We start from the raw sequence: 19183 nt of genomic DNA on the forward strand, positions 1-19183 counted from the left end.
GGTCATGATCCCAAGGTCCTGGGATCAAGTTCCTCATTGGGCTCCCTGCTCGGCACGAAGCCTGCGTTCTGTCCCACTCCCCCTGTTCTGTTCCCTCTCTTGCTGTGTCTCTCTGTCACATAAATAAATAGAATCTTGAAAAACAGATACCCAAAAGACAGTTTGCAGGAAAGCAAACTCTGCCCTTAACAGACCTTGCAGTGGGACAGACATGGGTGTGAACTGGGGCCACGCAGCAGGGTTGCACTGTGACCTTACCTGTGCTTAACCTCCCCGAGCCTCCGTCTCCTCATTTGTACAGTGGGGGCGGGGGGGGGAACACTGTCAAGAACATTTGACATTCGTGGGAATATTTTGAAAGGTAAATGAGCTCATAATTCAGGGGCTGGCACATCGTCAGCCCTCAGTAACTGCTGGCTTCGCAGTGGGATGTTTTCATTGCAAAGAGAAGTTGGGACGCATTACCTTCTGGTGACTTGTACTGTGCTAGGGGCCTTGGATCCACATGAGGAGGGACCATCAAGGGTAAAAGCCAGCTCCCGGAACTCAGAAGCCACGACTCTGATGCAGCCCCCACCCCACCCCCATATTCCTTTAGCTTGGTGGGTATCTTGTTAGTATAAGCTCATCTCATTTATTTTAAAATGTTTTCATTTGTTGTATTAGGGAAAATTCCAAACATAAAAACGTAAACACAGTAGTAGTATATAAACACTGGTGTACTCACCACTCAGCTTCAGAAGTTCAGCATATAATCATGAAATTCTTTTTTTTTACGCAAAGTAATGCATAAATCCATTTTCATCTAAAAAAATAAGGCACCGCTGTTGAGACTAAACTCCACACTCTGCATCACCTCTTATTCTTCCTAGGGTGAATCAAAGTTACCTTCAGTTTCGGTCCTTCCAGACCTCCTCTCTACCTCTGCATACACGCCAGCAGCAAACGTTTGGTAGTGTTCGTTTTGCGTTAGTGTCATCCTGCTATGCCCATATGCCTGCAGCCTGCCTTTAGACGTGAGCCATGCATCTTGGAGAACCTTCGCACCAGTGTTGCCTTGGCACGAGCTGCCATATGGCTGAAGCCTGGCCACACCTCTGTAGCATACACTCAACCTGATTTCAGGGTCATGCAGGGCTCAGTGCATTCCCCCCATCCCCAATCCTGGGCAGACCTCTTCGGTCTCAGTGGACCATCGATGAGCACCTTCATGGACCTGGGACTCAAGACGCATGGGTTGTAAATGAGGCCACTTCCCAGCTCTGGGTTCTCTGAAACTCGGCCAGCAACAAGTGTGTAAAAGTCACTAGCCAGTCCTTTCGTGGGTCTCCTCATTGCTGCTTCCTCTAACACACCTACGGCTTCAGTTCCAGACCAGGAGAAACACAATGCCGATTAGGAAAAGCCTTTGGGCCGTGGTGCTCTGAGGCCTCCTTGCTTGTGGTTCGGAGGTGCTGGTTTGGGAAGCCTCCTACCGCCCTAGAGTCAGGATTTCCCTGGCTTGTGGTAGGAGCCCTATGCTCCCAGTGCTGTCATTTTGGTTCAAAGTCCTTTCCCTTTTTTTGGTCAGATACAACACACGGTTTTTCCGAGGTCCTGCTTTGCAGGGATCTTTCGACTATCGGTGCAATACAGAGAGTCCGTTCTTTGGACTCGCTCTGGTGCCCCTGCATTGACTAGCTCTCTGACTTTTGCCTTGTTGGCTGTGGGATTAAATTTGCTGCCAAGAATTAGTAAGTAAAACACTGGATTCTGGGAATGTTTTGATATAAAGTTAATACCAGAAGTGAGTAAAGGAGAGAGGATAGTGTCAGGTTATGATTTCCTCGTTGGCAGAGCAGATCGCGAGGTCGTGTGAGTCCCACCTTTGTGGTCTGTTGCGTACGGCACCCTGGACATATTTCTTGACCTCGGAGCCTCCGTTTTCCCATCTGTTAAAGCCATTGGTAACTAATAAATACCCTCTAGGGTTGTGGTAAAAATTAAAGGAGGCCATGTGCTATACTGAGAAATGCAGTCATTGAGTGATCAATCATTATTGGTTTTTAAGAAACCCATCATTATAGTATCAGTAAGTGTCAGCTCTCATTGCTAGTAATATCTATGATTAGCTAGTAGCTGTTCTCGTACTGATTGTTATCTAGGTAGATGCTGATTCTCCTGACTTAGTCTTGCTTCTTGTCCTTGGTATCTGCCCTTGCTTGTGGCCCAGACTGAGATAATGCCTCATGTCCAGGGAACCCTTACCGGTCTGCTCTCAGCCACTCTTGCTGCTGGAAAGGGCGAGCTGATCACTTGGGCATGTTTCCCTTTTCCAGGAGTCGAAGTTGGGAAGGGTCAGGAGTTCGCCATCGACACAAAGGGAGCAGGAGGCCAGGGGAAGCTGGATGTGACGATCCTAAGCCCCTCGAGGAAGGTTGTGCCTTGTATGGTGGCGCCCATGGTGGGCCGGGAAAGCAGCACGGCCAAGTTCATCCCTCGGGAGGAGGGGCTCTATGCTGTTGACATCACCTACGATGGACACCCCGTGCCTGGGAGCCCCTACACAGTAGAGGCCTCACTGCCACCAGATCCCACCAAGGTCAGCTTTCGTTCCTGTGCCGGGACTTGTCTCCTGTTGTCAAATAGAACACTGTATGTCCTTCACCGATCCTGCTTGACCAAGGCCTATAGAAAATCGTTTTCTGAGGAGGGTCCATTCTCAGCGGCTGACATTTGTTTTCCCTCCCGCAGTTCAGGGAGGAAAAAATATATCCGTCTCCTTCTCATTGCTTCCTGGTAGCCCTGAATCAAGGGTTTTTAGAACAGCATGAATCCTATAAAATGGTCTTATTTGTTGAATCAGAGACGAAAATCCTGTCCCCTCCCTCTTGTAAAAGCAGTTTCATTTACTCATTTGCTTTTAAATCTTTATATCAGAATTTAGTTTTTTAGAGCAGTTTTAGGTTCGTCGTAAAACGTGGAGACAGGTACAGAGATTTCCCTCCTACTCCTGCACTTTCGGGTGCCCAGCCTCCCCATTATTGCCATCCCCCACCAGAGCGGTGCATTTGTTCATACTGCGAACTTGCTCTGACAGTGTGTTCACTCCCAAATACGTAGTTTACAGGGGGGTTTGCTCTGGGCGCTCTGCATTCTCTGGGTTTGGACAAACGTACCGTGACACATACCCGCCACTCCAGGGTCGTGTTTTATTATACGGAATTTGTTGAGGGAGGCGTAGCTGTCCAAGCAGCAGAGAGGTCCATAAAAGCCATCCCTATGAGCGTTCAGCCCCGCGTGTGTGTGTGTGTGAGACGAGACGTTAGGTCTCCACCTCCGGCTCATGGTTCAGAAACGCTGGGCATGTCTGGACGGGCAGTCAGGCCCCGTGCTCTGGAGGGCCACGCCTCTGTGCTGTGGCTTTCCGAGTTGACTGAGCTCACAGGTGTGTCTCCCTCTGGTAGCCGTTCAAAGCCTGGGATGATTGCACTATGGCTCCATGGCAGTGTCTGTCTGATGCGAGGTAGGCCCGAGGGAGAAGGGCCCCTGGACCGTGAGGCAGCTCAGCGCTGAGTGCAGGCTGGGGTGGTGAGCAGGGCTGGCCGAGCAGCAACCCCAGCGTCAGGCAGAGTGTGACTTTATTTTCTTTTGAACTAGGTGAAGGCCTATGGCCCTGGCCTTGAAGGTGGTCTCGTGGGCAAGCCCGCCGAGTTCACCATCGACACCAAAGGAGCTGGCACTGGAGGTCTGGGCCTCACCGTGGAAGGTCCGTGCGAGGCCAAAATCGAATGCTCTGACAATGGGGATGGCACCTGCTCCGTCTCTTACTTGCCCACAAAGCCTGGGGAGTACTTTGTCAACATCCTCTTTGAAGAAGTCCACATACCTGGTTCTCCCTTCAAAGCTGACATTGAAATGCCTTTCGACCCCTCTAAAGTCGTGGCGTCGGGACCGGGTCTCCAGCATGGGAAGGTGGGCGAAGCCGGGCTGCTGAGCGTGGACTGTTCGGAAGCAGGCCCGGGGGCCCTGGGCCTGGAAGCCGTCTCAGACTCGGGAGCAAAAGCCGAAGTCTGTATTGAAAACAACAAAGACGGCACCTACGCGGTGACCTACGTGCCCCTGACCGCCGGCATGTACACTCTGACCATGAAGTATGGCGGTGAGCTGGTGCCCCACTTCCCCACCAGGGTCAAGGTGGATCCCGCCATCGACACCAGCAGGGTCAAAGTCTTTGGGCCAGGAATAGAAGGAAAAGGTGGGTTTCATTAAAAAGTCTGCAAAATAACTTAGTACATAGGGGTCCCCAGAAACTCAGAGTAGATGTGCAAACTGATGGACCCCCAGGGGCCACGTGGAGCGTAAGAAAGCACTCTCCTGTGGCTTCAGCATCAGGAAGAGAGGGACCACAGCAAAGCCGTGAGCATGTGACATTTCTGCTGCCCGAGCCTCACTTCGTTTCTCTAGGGGGGACGGGGCCCAACACTGCCAGCAGATGTTCTTATTTTTCTGGCAAAGCCAGAAATTGTGATTTTTACGTGGAAATTCAAGATCTTTCATTTTTGGCACTAATTGATAAGGTTTAAAATGTGATGCTGTTACCATATTTGCTGCAGAGCAGGTCTGTTTTTTCGTTTTACCCTGTCCAAGAGTCAACCCCACCTTCGTCCAGAAAGTGTGCAAGGAGTTGTGTTGTCACAGGGTGGGGGCTTCCGCAGCCCACCCTCATGGGAAGAAGCAGCTTTTGCAGGATGGTGGCAGGGAGGAGGTGGTCATTAACACTCTGGATTTGGAGAGTCAGAAAAAACACCCGTCTGTTGGCACCGAGCTTAGACATAACGTACCTCAAGTGCCGAGAACCCTGGTTCTTGGATATGTTCCGAGGTCCCAGGCATTGGTGACGTTCTCCTCTGTGTGATTGCTCTGCAGACGTGTTTCGTGAAGCCACCACTGACTTCACAGTCGATTCACGGCCCCTGACACAGGTCGGGGGCGACCACATCAAAGCCCACATTGCCAACCCCTCAGGGGCCTCTACCGAGTGCTTCGTCACGGACAACGCTGATGGGACCTACCAGGTGGAGTACACACCCTTCGAGAAAGGTGAGTTGACTTCTCCTTGGACACGACCATCATTCAGAGCTATGCCGGGCCATTTCCTTGGGTGACTGGTCCTGTCTCCTGCCCCATGAGTCTGGCCTGTCTCAGCGAAGGTGTGGACAGAGTGACAGGGACATGTGGAATATCCCTCCCTAGCAGAGCCACTGAGCGCTCAGGGCCTGACAAGCTGGCCCTGGTGTGTGACAGACATTGCGGCCAAGGTTAGCCTCATGCTCCTCTGAGCAGCTTACGGCTGATGTCATGGCATAGTGCCCATTTATATCAATTTTTTTTTTTACATAATTTATTTCTTAAAATTCTAGAAATGACTTGAAAGTTTGATAAATCTTGAAAAGTTAAAGGAAAAAATAAAAGCACTATATATTTTCATTACCTGGGTATATGATTCCTGTAAATTTTCCTGTATAGACATAGTCCGTCTCTTCATGTAGATGCATGTATATTGTGTTTCATGGATTTTCCTTTGTCTTTTGGCTAATGACAGGAGGAAGTTTTTCCAAATCAGAATAGTGCGTTTAAGATGACTAACTTCAGTACAGACTTCGTGATACTTGCTTGGGGGAGAGGCCCTCTGCATATATATTCTCTGTTGGGGAGGGAGGGCTGTGTGGCTGCCAGGTGAACAGAAAGCATTAAATAAATAGGTACATTTTTTTAAAAAATCAGATCATACCAATATTGTACTGTTTCTTTAACCTACTTGTTTCCAGTAACACGGGATGGCAGGTCGATGTGAGCCCTGGTTGAAACCTGGTAGGAGAGTCTTTCTTTCCACAGGTAGGTGACTCTTGTGCATTTAATTTCTGTTTATCATTTTGAACAGGTCTCCACATAGTGGAGGTGACGTATGATGACGTACCTATCCCAAATAGTCCCTTCAAAGTGGCTGTAACTGAAGGCTGCCAGCCATCTCGGGTTCAGGCCCAAGGACCCGGACTGAAAGAGGCCTTTACCAACAAACCCAATGTCTTCACCGTAGTTACCAGGTGAGCAAGGCTAGTTACCAGGTGAGCAAGGCGCTGGGGTCTGTGTGTTGACTCTGAAAGGAGTAACCCTGGTGGTTTGTTTGTTTATTTATTTTTCTGCCTTCTTGCTTTCTTTTTTCTTTTTTATTCAAATTCAGCTAATTAACATATAGTGTAGTATTAGTTTCAGAGGTAGAGGTCAGTGATTCATCAGTCTCCTATAGTACCCAGTGCTCATTACATCACGTGCCCTCCTTCATGCCCCTATCTGAAGGGGTTGGTTTGGGCACCTGGGCGGCTCAGCCGGTCAAGCATCTGCCTTCAGCTCAGGTCATGATGCCAGGGTCCTGGGATTGAGTCCCACATCAGGCTCCCTGCTGAATGAAGGGCCTGCTTCTCCTTCTCCCTCTGCTGCTCCCTCTGCTTGTTCTCTCTCTCTCTCTCTTTTGAATAAATAAATAAAATGTTTTTAAAATTTCTTAAATAAAAGTTGGGTTTTTTTTTTTAATTTAAAGATTTTATTTATTTATTTGAGAGAGAGAGAGAATACATGAGTGGTGGGAGGGGCAGAGGGAAAAGCAGACTCCCCGGTGAGCAAGGAGGCTGATGTGGGACTCAGTCCCAGGACCCTGAGATCACGACCTGAGCAGAAGGCAGGCACTTAACCGAATGAGCCACACAGGTGCCCCTTGAAAGGAGTTTTATGGGTATATTTTGCATATGTGTCCCGGTCTCCCAACTTTGGGAGGCTTTTTTTTTTCATGGTATAGGAGGCATTTGCTTTGTAGAGACTTTTATGCTACGGAGAGAGGGTGAGTATACCTCAGGAAGTACCAGAAACCCCTTGGTTACAGTCATAAGATGGCTAAGCAAACCAGAACGAGATGGCAGCTCCTTAACTTGATAATGCAGAAACGTACAGCCAGTTCCATGGTCAAGTGAAGTATTAGAAGTAGTCCTGCTAGAATGGGTCACAGATGCAATTAGATGTGAAAATGAAGGATGAGCATTGGAAAGGAGGGGTCGGAGCCGTCTGTCTATGACACCGTTGAGAAATTTTCAGCAGTTGAGTCAGATTGGCTTCCTGGGATTATTTATAGAGAGATTTTAAGTAATTCTGGCAATAAGCAGACTAGCGTGAAGCGCTCGTCCCACTTCACTCTCTCTTCCACCCTTTCCAGAGGGGCAGGCATTGGTGGGCTCGGCATAACCGTCGAGGGACCATCAGAGTCCAAGATCAACTGCAGAGATAACAAAGATGGAAGCTGTAGCGCTGAGTACATCCCCTTTGCTCCGGGGGATTACGACGTTAACATCACATACGGAGGAGCCCACATCCCTGGTAAGCGATCCCACAGAAGTGTGCCCAGAGAGTAATGGATTTGGCATGAAAGCAGGTTTTGTCTCGCTCATGTCTGAGTGGGAAAGAGAGTCTGATACTTGTAGGAGGTGCAGAGGGAGAACTTCTCCTTATGGCTCTGTCTCCCAAGAATATCCCAGCTCCCAGTAGGACTGGTAACTGGCAAAACGCCTTGGCTTGGCATTTGGACTAGAAATCATTCACGTGTTGGAGGACCCACTATTTAATTTAAGGGAGAGGTGTTTTTTTTTGTTGTTGTTGTTGTTTTGTTTTTTTTACAAAGCTGAAAATCTCCACTTTATTTTGTGATTGGTTCTTCTTTACCTTATACCTGTTCTCTTATTTTCTGCTATTCGTGGATAGTCCTGGTAGACAAAAGATCCCACAAACTCTAATTCTTATTTATTAATATCTTTTCTATTTCATGATGTAGTATATACATTTGCTGTAAAGCAGGGTCTGTCAAGTGCTTGGCTGGCATGGAGCGTGCAACTCTTAATCTTGGGGTTTTGCATTCGAGCCCCACATTGGGTGTAGAGAGATTACATAAAAATCAAATCTTTAAAAAACAAACAAACAAACAAACAAACAAAAAACTAAGGTTTGTCCTCCTCAGCACCACTGATATTTTGGGTAGGATAATTCTTTGTTGTTGGGAGGAGGGGGGCTGTCCTGTACATTGTAGGGCATTTAGTAGTATTCCAAACCACCCCCTTCATTTTGGGACAACCAAAAATGTCTCTAGATATTGGCAAGTGTCCACTCTGGGACAAAAATCACCTCTAGTTGAGAACCACTGCTATACTGATTGAAACAATGAGAAATACATGACTTAAGTAGCGAAGGGCCCTCCAATTTTCGTGCTTTAGGGGGAAGACTCTCCATCGGTTCTGGTCTGTTTATTTAATGAAACAGTTGCCATTCCGCACACATCTGGCTGGGTCGATGCCCTTATGGTGTGGACACAGGACCCTGGGGGCTGCCTCTGAGTCAGCCTATGCCTTGTCTTGGGTATGGTGAGAGAGGGGGCAGAACCCCATCCCAGGACTCCTGGGGCAGGAAGAGCCTCGGATGGGTCAGGGTTAATTGCCCCCAAAGCCATAAGCCAGGATAACACGGGAAGGAACAGACTTGAGGAGCTTGCTTCTGGGTTTCTGGAATGACTCCCAGAAGCTGGAGTGTGTGCATTGACCAAACGCTTTCCTGAATCTGTAGACATTTCCTCCTTATGACATGCCTACGTGCCCACAGACTCACTCTTCCTCTCCCATTGGTCAGACCAGACATTCAGCTCAAATGAATGCTACTCAGATATCATTTAAGCCTTAATTTTATGAAGGCTTAGATTTTTCTTTGAAGACTTTAAGTTTAAGAAAAACTAAATTGGTGAGTTTCTCCTCCAACTTGTCTTTGCAGCTGATCACAGATTTTTTTTTCTAAGATTTTATTTATTTATTTGACAGAGATCCCAGGTAGGCTGAGAGGCAGGCAGAGAGAGAGGGGGGAAGCAGGCTCCCCTCCAAGCAGAGAGCCCGATGTGGGGCTCAATCCCAGGACCCCGGGATCATGACCCAAGCCAAAGGCAGAGGCTTTAACCCACTGAGCCACCCAGGCGCCCCTGATCACAGATTTTTAAATCCCTATCAGCACTAGGCAAGGGGAACTCAGCCAGGGACAAGACAGTCAGAGCTCTTGTGCTCCGGTAACTTCCTGCCTGGTGTTGATTCAGCTTCTTGTGATGACTGCTACCAGGAAAGTACAGGACCCAGTGACAGAGGACAGAGCCATGGGTGTTGGGGGGAGCTTGGCAGTTCCGCAGTGGGAGGGACAGAGAGGAGAGTGCAGAGGACAGGTGGAAGGCTGCTGTCTGGAAAGATGACGTGGGGGCTGCAAGCCCACAGGTGGCATTGAGAAGAGCCTCTCTTCATGGAGACGACAACACTGTTCTTACTTCATTGGGACGGTCTGGCTGATGCTTTTGGCTTGGGAATTCCCCTCGCAGAAGAGGGTGAGGGTTTGGACCCCAGTGGCTGACCTGGGAGCATGAAGCAGATGACCATCTTTGAGAAGTCCAGTAAAAAGAGACCCATTTGGGGTTTTCTCATCAGAGGTAGATGATAGTCCATGTTTCAGATTCTCTGTAGCTGCTCAGAGCGTAATGACAGCTTCTCCCAGATCCCAGACCCTTCCCTGGGTGGTTGGTTAGTAAAGTGTGGGTTGGTTGTCTTAGTTTGGGCTTCTTAGTAAGTAAACTAACTCGAGAGGTATTGCTGCGAAACACTCAGCAACCTGCTGGCTTCTCATTTGCTTTCATGGGAATTCTCATCGGTTAAACATTAGTCCAGTGTTTCCTGGCCTGGTGCAAAGCCCTAGCGGGGCTGTTTTTGACAAGGTTTGCTGTCCTCCCCACTGTGGCATACTGGTGTCCCTTGCTGGGCCAGCTGTGGTCGGCCGGTGGTGGCTTTTAGATCAACTGGATCCACCGGGAAAAGCACATCAGGAGAGAGAGCCGCTGTGGCGGTTTTCGGTGTCTGCTTGGGGCCCGGAACGGGGTAGCAGGGAACGCTTGGTATCTGCCACCTGGGGTCTAAAGTTACCTTGCTAGTTCTGGCTGCCCTCATGCTGTGTTCAGACACCTTCCAGTGGAAGCTCTGACTTGGAGATCGGCCTCAGAGGTCGTCCATTGCCACCACCTGCTGACACTGAAATGCTCTACCGTTCCCCTGTGACATGAAGCTCCCTTACGTTTGTTTCCCTAAACCCCAGCCTGGAGGGTGATGTTTGTCTTGGCCGGGTCAGCCATTTATTTCAGTTAGCTGAAAAACTGGATGCCATCGAAACCCAGCTGTCATTAAAGAGCCAAGGCCTCTGTTCTTTGTGTGATCTTGTAATTTACCACCATATTCCACAACAGATGAATTTGGGGGGATGCGAAGCAGAAGACACCTGAGTTTGTGTGTCAGTTAGAAGTCATTAATTTTGCCAGTCTCTTTGGGAGCACAAGGACCCCTGCTCACAGCAAGAGGTGCATGTTGCCCCTTGGCAATGGACTTGGTTGCCCAAGGAGGCATGGTGCTGGGGATCCTGAGGTTCCTGTTTCTAGCTCACCTCTGCAGAGGTCTTATTTAGTCCCCTTGGTGGGGGAATCCCAGGAGGGACCCTGGCCCAGCCCTAGTTATTCTCTTTAGTGCTTCTCTTGCAAATCCTGATCACACAGCATTTTCTGTTTCCTTCGATTTTTTTTTTAAGATTTTTTTATTTATTTGGGAGAGAGAGCGCGCAAGTGCACAGAGGGAGAGAGAGCCTGATGCGGGGCTTGATTCCAGGACCCTGAGATGATGACCTGAACCAAAGACAGATGCTTAACTGACTGAGCCACCCAGGTGCCCCTGTTTACCCTTGGTCTTTAAAACCAGTACCCTCAAAGAGTCGGAGGCCCCCAGTGCCTCCTGTGGGGTCAGCCATGAAGGAGGACCACAGCTGAGGACGGTCAGGAGAAAGCAAAGCTTCACCCACTGGCCAGGAACCAAGCAGACCATTCGTGGTGGGAAGGAAGGAGCAGGCTACGTTGTAGGGGAGAGACTCCAGGAAGCCCTCAGGAGAGGTTTGGGGAGAGGGTATTAGATGCGGGCTGGAAAGACTCCCAACCTCTGCAGCCCCCTGCACTCACTCCTTCCTTCCACCCCTGAGCATCCTCCTTCAGCGTCTTCGACAGCTTGTGCTCTCCCTCCCCTCCAGGGCCCTGTAGCCCCCCATCACTGTGCTTGAAACCCCCTCCATCTGCTTCCCTGGGTGCTATCTGCTCACCTTCTTGTCTCGGGTTACTTGTCCCTGGAGAGCTTCCTCTGGCCCCCTGAAGACCAGATTCGTTGCCTTCTAAGTGTTCTACTGATGCTTGTACGTGGCCCCGGCCTCTGTTGAATATGATGTCACAGCTGCCTGTTTGCCACCTTCTCCTGCACTGTGGGTTCCTCCAGGGCCATGAAACACTCTGGGTCCAGCTCAAGGTCCAATGCTGCACGTGGTGGGTGCGTGTGGGAGCACACACAGCCAGGCAGGAGCTGTGGGGCAGCTGTGGGCACACACAGATGAGGCAGGTCATCTGTCACTAGGAGAGCTGTGCTCAGGATCCTGTGACTTCTTCTCCAGGCAGTCCCTTTAGAGTTCCTGTGAAGGATGTCGTGGACCCTAGCAAGGTCAAGATTGCTGGCCCTGGGCTGGGCTCTGGTGTCCGAGCCCGCATCTCACAGTCCTTTACAGTGGACAGCAGCAAGGCCGGCCTGGCTCCTCTGGAAGTGAGGGTCCTGGGCCCACGAGGTGAGTGCGTCCTGCCAACACTCTTCGCCACAGGTGAGGGCAGCCGTGACCCAACAGGCACTTGACTTTTGAGTTTGGTCATGAACTTAAAATTAAATTGCTAAATTACTTTATTGCTCCGTATTCTAGCTAAACAGGAGAAGTGCCTGCTTTTATTTATTTATTTTTAAATATTGTATTTATATATTTTGAGAGAGACAGAGTGTGCGCATGCATGCTCACATGTGCACACTTGTGAGTGGAGGGGGAAGGGCAGAGGCACAGGGAGAGGCAGAATCTCAAGCAGACTTGTGCTGAGCACGGAACATTCTCATGACCTGCAATCAAGACCTGAGTCGAAATCAAGAGTTGGATGCTTAACCAACTGAGCCACTCAGATGCCCCGAAGCTGCTTTTAGAAAGCAGGCAGACCTCCTATTTCTCTAGTGGTCTCTTCCCCCATTGAATAATATGGCTCTAAAAGTCTTTTTCAGTTTAAGGAGTGAGATGAGGCAAATAGTATTTGTGCTCTCATATGCATGTGTCAGCCTTTGTGAGGTGACTGAGGTCTGGAGTTTGGGTGGGCGATGGGTTTAGAGGTGATGACTCTCTTTGAGGTGCCTTGGTGCCCATGTGCAACACATCCCAAATTTCTGGAAATGACAGATACGTAACCCATGTGACGTGGCTTTTGTCATTGTCCCCACTTCCTGGAGGGAGAGGGTCTCTTGGGAAATGGCCTTTGTTGACAATTCGGCCTGCCCTGTTGGCAGCCTAGAACTGGGGTTTGGTATGACTAGCAGGCCATTTTGGGACAAAGCCCTGCAGTGCATTGAAATTTACCTTATTTGGTAGGCAATCACATTTCCTCTTCCGGCACTGAAAATGTGCCATTCTTTCCTTAATTTCTTAAGTTATCTGGATTTTTCCCTGGTGATGTGTTCTTGGCTTTATAGAAGTAGCAAATGGGGCTTCCTTCTTTGAAGAGGAACTTTCTACTTAATGGGGTTCAGCGGGAGGTTATGCCTTTTGAAGCTCAGGGCAGATGTGGTTTGAGGGAAATGAGGTCATGGGGTTGGAATCTGATTCTGCATAGTTACTGAGCTTTAAGACCTGTGTGTGTGTGAGAGAGAGAGAGAGAGACAGAGGGAGGGAGGCTTTACTTAGATATCTACTCCTATTGTATTATTATGGAGGACTCGGAAGTAACAGCCTTTTAATTTTAGCTGATGAGATGGATTCCCAGTCTTGGCGCAGCCCCTTGAAAGCCATTTCAGAGTTCTTTAAAGGTGACCCGCAGGGTGACTTTACGGAGACAGGTTTGCATTTTCCTATTGGCTGCTGCTCTAATTATGCTGAATGCCTCTTGCTGTCCTCACCCCCAAAATTGCCTGGTTCCTGCCTCATCTGCTTTGCTTAATGAGCAGCCTACCCTCAGTCGACCCATCCCCAATGCTCATGGCCAGAACTGGGATCTAGAATCTACCAACGCAATGCATGCCTTGATTATGCTTTAGCACAGTCTCTACTGACCCCTGTAGGCATCACTTTGAAGATCTACCCCGCTACCGCATGGAATGGGCACCCTCACCTACCCAGCACCTAACAGCCTGCTGGCGTCCTACTGGTCTGTGCTCTAGGTGGCCATCCATTTGCTTGGCTAGTCCATTGGTTAACTCCTCAGAGTTGTGGGCTCTTTGGCCCTTCCTCTGCTATAGAGTAAAATTGCCACATCCCAAGCATGCCTCACCACCTTAGAAGGGGATAGCGTGCCTGCAACATGCATCTTCACGCAAGCATGGCAGTCTCCTTAATTGCACTCGAGGGCCGACTGAGTGTACTTTAGCCAGCAGAAAGCTAAAGGTGTCTCTTGGGGTCATTTCTGCAACCATGAATTGGGGATCCTGTCTCCTGTGATTTCTTGGGCCACTGATTATGGCCTCCCCTGCCTTTATGTTTCTCCTCATTGGAAACCAATAGGTCTTGGGATGAATGTGATTCTATTTCAAATTCAGCCCAGGGTAGAGTGAAGGAGAGTCTACGCAGTTCCTCAGATGTCTCATTTCTGTTCTCAGGCCTGGTGGAGCCGGTGAACGTAGTGGACAATGGGGATGGCACACATACGGTGACCTACACGCCATCCCAGGAGGGGCCTTACATGGTCTCAGTAAAATATGCTGATGAAGAGATACCTCGTAGGTAAGCTTCTGACACTTACAGAAGGGGGTCCGAACCAGCCTGAACTCCAGCCCTCTGAAGGTTTGGCCAGCACTGTCCTGGTGACCCATTCATCCATTCATTTATCCAACTACCCATCCATCCATCTGTCCGTCCATCCATCCATCTATCCATCTTTCCAACCAACCATCCATCCATCTATCCACCCATCCGTCTACCCACCCAACTTCCTCATCAGCAGGTATCAGTGAGAACCTGCAAGCTATCTGTGCACGGGTGTTAGAACATACTAGCCTTGATACCTGTGGCTGCTTCTCTCTTGATATCCTGTATCCCCCTGCTTTGTTCCTTTTGGCCATATTTAATTTAAAGATGAGCTGAAATTAAGGAGTTGGGAATCTTTGAAGAAACAAGGAATGTGTTATTTCATCAACGTCTTCTTTCTGGTGACCTTACAAGTAGTTCTCTGATGAGGGCAAAGATTTTTACTTTTTTACTTCTTTACTTGAGGATTTGGTTGACAGTATGTTCCCAGAAGGTATTGGATAGAAACGTCATTCCTCATTCACATTAATATGAAATGTTGCTATGCTCTTCCTCTGTCAGGACAGCCTCCAAAGGATTCTTCTCATACTCCTTAAGATGAAAAGAATTTACCCAAACCCCAATATATGTTTTATATAGAGATACACATATAGCTCTAGGTATGTAGAAATCTATAATTTATAAATTACATTTATGTATTACTCTGCTAATAGGTAGTTCACCATCTAAAGCATGCTAAAAATAGAAGAGGATGAGATAAGACATTAATTTTATTATTCCAACATTGTTTCCTAATTCCAACAGTCCCTTCCCATTTTGGTGACCATTTTCTTAGCATGACAAAAGCGAGTTAACTGTGTCTCCCAAACCAAGTTGAGGATTAGTGTGTATCCCATGGTGTGCATTCAGGGAAAGCATATGATGGTTACATGCTTGTAAATTTCTGTTAGACTTAAGGTACGTAAGGCACTCACTGTCTTACCTTCTGTACAAATCCTCCCTCTCAAGCCCAGTCTCTTTGTGTAAGAGAGATCGAATGTAGCTGGTTGATGGTATTGGCACTCACCCGGGATGTGTATGTTTCTTTCAAGTCCCTTCAAGGTCAAGGTCCTTCCCACATATGATGCCAGCAAAGTGACGGCCAGTGGCCCTGGCCTCAGTTCCTATGGCGTGCCTGCCAGTCTGCCTGTGGAGTTTGCAATAGACGCCAGAGATGCTGGGGAAGGCCTGCTTGCTGTTCAGATCACGGTAACTTTGAGTTATTTTCTAGAGTCGAATTCGATTAATGAAGACCTAACTTCCTGGTCAGGGATAAGAATAAGATTTTAATAACCAATTTCTGGCCTGATGCAAATGTTTGATGATCCCCCCCACCCCCCACCAGAGAACCAGTCATTGTGTAAGAAAACAGACATGCTTGCCTGAATGAGAGGTCTGAAGGTGTAGCTCCAAGTACCACATTTGGATGAATCTCGTGTACTTTGATCTCTATTCTATCTGTTCCTCTGCTTTTGTTTTAAAATGTTTTAAATTACTCATCAGATTAGTTAAGACTAGGTTGCACTATATATCGCAATACCCCCGCAAATGAGAGTGGCTCCGACCCGTGGGATTAATCTCTCTGGTGAAGGAAGCCCGGAGGCAAGCCGCCTGGGTACTGTGTGGCTCGGCAAGGAAGCCGGCTCCAGCTCTCCGCTCCTCGGTCCTAGCATGTGGCTTCTGTCATGAGGTTTTCTCGTGGACCACGAGCTGATGCATGTGGCAGGCCACAAGGAGAAGGAAGGGCAGAAGGGGAAAGGGGACCTTCAACTCAATCAGCAGTCTCAACCAGCTCTGTGTGACTTCCACTTCCCTCTCATTTATTGGAACTTTGTCACAAGTCCCAAGGCCATACCTAGGGGCAGAGCTTGCTAGCAGGTGGGAGCTGCCCCCAGCCAAGGACTGGGAATTTTTTACTAAAGGGAAGAGGGAGAGTGGATGTGGTGATACAGGAGCAGGAACCTTGGCCCCCTTGTCTCCCTGCATTTGGTTGGATTCAGAGCTGAATCAGTTCTTGTTTACTTGACCGTAGAATTCCTAAAAATTAACAATGTCCATAGGGTGTGACCCACTCCGCTCCCTGCTGCCCCCAAAACAAGATTATAATTAAGATTGTGTTAAGCCATTAATTCTGTCTTCTCTGGAATAGAGGCACCAATGAATAAGCAAAATGTGTCTTGTTTTCCCATGAGTGGTCTCTACATCTTGATGACAAAACCCTAAATAGCATTTCTCGGTGCTTCACAGGACCAAGAGGGAAAACCCAAAAGAGCCATCGTCCATGACAATGAAGATGGCACATACGCCGTCACCTACATCCCTGACAAGACTGGACGCTATATGATTGGGGTCACCTATGGGGGGGACGACATCCCATTGTCTCCCTACCGCATCCGGGCCACACAGACGGGAGATGCCAGCAAGTGCCTGGCCACGGGTGAGTGTGGGCTTTGGAGTCAGAAAGCCAGGGGCCAGCCCTTCTCTGCCACTCAGTGGCCGTGTGATAAGGGCAAGTTGCTCAGCCACTCTCAGCTTCCGTCAAACTTAGATGGAAGCTCTTTCTCAGAACATTTGAATTCAAGAAACTCTTCTCGGGATCAGAGACTGTTTCACAGGGTCATTGCAAAATTATATGAGGTCAGGCAGGAGAAATGCTTAGCACGGTGCCAGGCACATGGAAGCTATTATTATGTTACTTTTGAAGTGGGTGCCTTTGTGGAGATCTCACCTGTGGTGGTAGGTCCCATGAAAAGCTGCAAATATATGCCTTTCCTTTCATGAGGAGATGGTTTAATTTTTCAAGATTTATTTGAGATCATTTCAGGTCAGCATTAGAGAAATGCATTCGAGGATCTGGGTTTTTCCTCAGCGCTTCAGCCTGTGCCTACGTCTCTCAGAATGTCTCCAGAAATATTTGAACATCACACTTCCTTCAGTTTCTGAGATGCGACCGAGACCATCACAGGCCCTTCATTTCTAAGAACAGCTCTTGTTACCGTGACACTGTTCCAGCAGATTTCAAAACATGAATCCCCATCTCTGAAATGAAACAGATTGGCTTCTCTTTAAATTCAGCGTAGGTCCAACCTGGATGTGTTCTGTTTCTCTCATATCTTAGCTTGTTCTGAACGGAGGAAAAATTTCTGGCTTTTAGAGCAAGTTGTAAACTGCTCAGCTTGGCAAGTTGGGGCTCAAACGCTGGGAAATTTTGAACCACTGGCCAATCCAATCCACCACCTCCTAGGTCTGTGCTATCTGCCAGGAATGACCGGATTGCCTTGACTAACCTGGGGCATGATAATACTGGGTGAGGACTGACTCCTTGCTCTCCAGGCTCTGTTCTGTCCCTTTCTGGGGCAGGATCCTGAACAGGATACTCGCTCATCCTGGGGGCTTCAGGAGGCCACTGTTCTCTGTCGTTCAGGGTCTTCCACAGACTGGCCCCAGGCTCCCTTCTACTATTCCCACCCTGAACAATATGTTTTTAGCATTCCCTGTTGCTTCTGCACCCTTTGCTTTTTTTTTTTTTTTTTTTTTTTTTTTTTTTTTAACTTGTTTTTTTGTTTTCTCATCTGCACTCCCTGATGTGTGGAACCTGTGTAAAGGGTGCCCCCAGTCAGAGAGAGAGGGGTCATGGTTCGGGGACAGAGGTGGTAAGTTTCCTCTAGCCAGCCATGCCTGTGCTTCAGAATCAGCCATTCCCCTTTTCTCGCCTCCGTCAGTGTGGCAATGCTGGGATACAAAGTCCTAGAACTTTCTTTATAGAGATGTGCTATGGGACACTTCTCTAAAGCACGGCTGACTGTTTTTTCTGTAACTGAGTGTTGCCACAGCACATTGAGCCGTCATTCTTGGTGCCTGGTCTGCAAACGTCTGCCTGTTCATGATGAACAGCTGACAGCAGAGACCGTATGTGGTTCAATGTTGTGTGTACCTGGCCCTCAGGGAAGTGCCCATTGTACGTCTGCTTGCGGAAGTTGACCATCCCCTCTGACCCCTGAATGCCAGCAAGCTGGGTCTGACATCGGTTGACACTCCCAGCTTGTCTCTTAAGTACTAGAGTGCCCCCCCACCCACGGGGAGCAGCCCCTTCCTCTGACCCCCAGGGGTCTCCAGGACCACCCTGTGTGTGGTGGCCGTCAAAGATCTGGCATGGACAGATGCGGACCCTGCACCAGTGTGTGCTTTGTTCTGGGGTCCCCAGGGCAGCTCTCTGTGGCTGGAGCTTCTAGTCTCTTCTCCGGAACTGTTCTCTAGGTCCTGGAATTGCCTCCACCGTGAAAACCGGCGAGGAAGTGGGCTTTGTGGTGGATGCCAAGACCGCTGGGAAAGGGAAGGTGACCTGCACGGTTCTGACCCCCGACGGCACCGAGGCTGAGGCCGACGTCATTGAGAATGAGGATGGCACCTACGACATCTTCTACACAGCCGCCAAGCCAGGCACCTACGTCATCTACGTGCGCTTTGGCGGCGTCGATATCCCCAACAGCCCCTTCACTGTCATGGTAAGCCACATTCCTTCCCTAGAGCGCCCTGGTCTGACAGAAAAGCTAACAGCTGCCATCTGTTAAATCCTGACTAGAACATCTCCTTCCACTTTTTTTTCTTTAAAATTTTTTTCCTAAGCAGTCATGACCTTGTTGAGTCCTAGAGTAACCTCTAGAAATCCGGAGGTTCTTGGCTGTTAAGAGTTTTTAAGGAATCTTAGTGGCCATTGAAGTATCCATCAGGCTAAGGGTCTTAGGCAATGTCCTGGCCAAAGCCCAGTTCAGAAAGATACACTCAAACAAACAAACAAACAAAAATGCGTGTAAGTAAGACAGCACAATTTTTTATTCTGCTAGCTTTTCCTCCTCCCTCTTCCCTCATCTCCACGGCCTGGAGGAGAGAGGTTCCTGATTCTGTTATGTCTGGAGACTTGACCCATATCCCCGGGACACAAAGTGCCTCCAGTTTTGTTTGGGAAAGACAGAGATTTTGCATAGACCTAGGAAATAGGAACATCTAGAAGAAAGGGACACCATTATGGGTCAGAACGGTGAGGCTCCTTAGTTTTCAACAAGTGACTCTTGGACTCTTCCTCTGATAATGGAGGTTCTTCAATCAGGACAAGATTAGAAACCTTATTTGCAGGCCCTCTTGCAGGTGAGGTGTGGGAACAGGGCCCAGATTCAAGTTCACGGTGCCCAGCGTGCCTGCT

The 19183-nt window shown here is 48.8% G+C and overlaps 1 protein-coding gene across 4 annotated transcripts in view; it reads left to right on the forward strand.

Annotated features, from left to right (window-relative positions):
- The window catches only part of LOC111144333 (filamin B), a 144175-nt gene that overhangs the window by 94910 nt on the left and 30082 nt on the right, over positions 1-19183 (forward strand). For 3 of the 4 annotated variants that reach the window (XM_022498585.1, XM_022498586.1, XM_022498587.1), the window contains exons 20-29: positions 2319-2581; positions 3640-4237; positions 4909-5082; positions 5924-6086; positions 7247-7407; positions 11575-11742; positions 13797-13920; positions 15036-15192; positions 16231-16420; positions 18241-18488. In XM_022498585.1, coding sequence (XP_022354293.1) covers positions 2319-2581; positions 3640-4237; positions 4909-5082; positions 5924-6086; positions 7247-7407; positions 11575-11742; positions 13797-13920; positions 15036-15192; positions 16231-16420; positions 18241-18488 — 2246 coding nt within the window. Of the gene's footprint in view, positions 1-2318; positions 2582-3639; positions 4238-4908; positions 5083-5923; positions 6087-7246; positions 7408-11574; positions 11743-12947; positions 13041-13796; positions 13921-15035; positions 15193-16230; positions 16421-18240; positions 18489-19183 lie in introns of all 4 variants that reach the window. The other variant, XM_022498584.1, reaches the window with a different exon arrangement.

The sequence above is a fragment of the Enhydra lutris genome, unplaced genomic scaffold (assembly GCF_002288905.1).
Source record: "Enhydra lutris kenyoni isolate GAN:26980312 unplaced genomic scaffold, ASM228890v2 scaffoldscaffold10, whole genome shotgun sequence".
In the NCBI taxonomy this organism is placed as follows: Eukaryota; Metazoa; Chordata; class Mammalia; order Carnivora; family Mustelidae; genus Enhydra; species Enhydra lutris.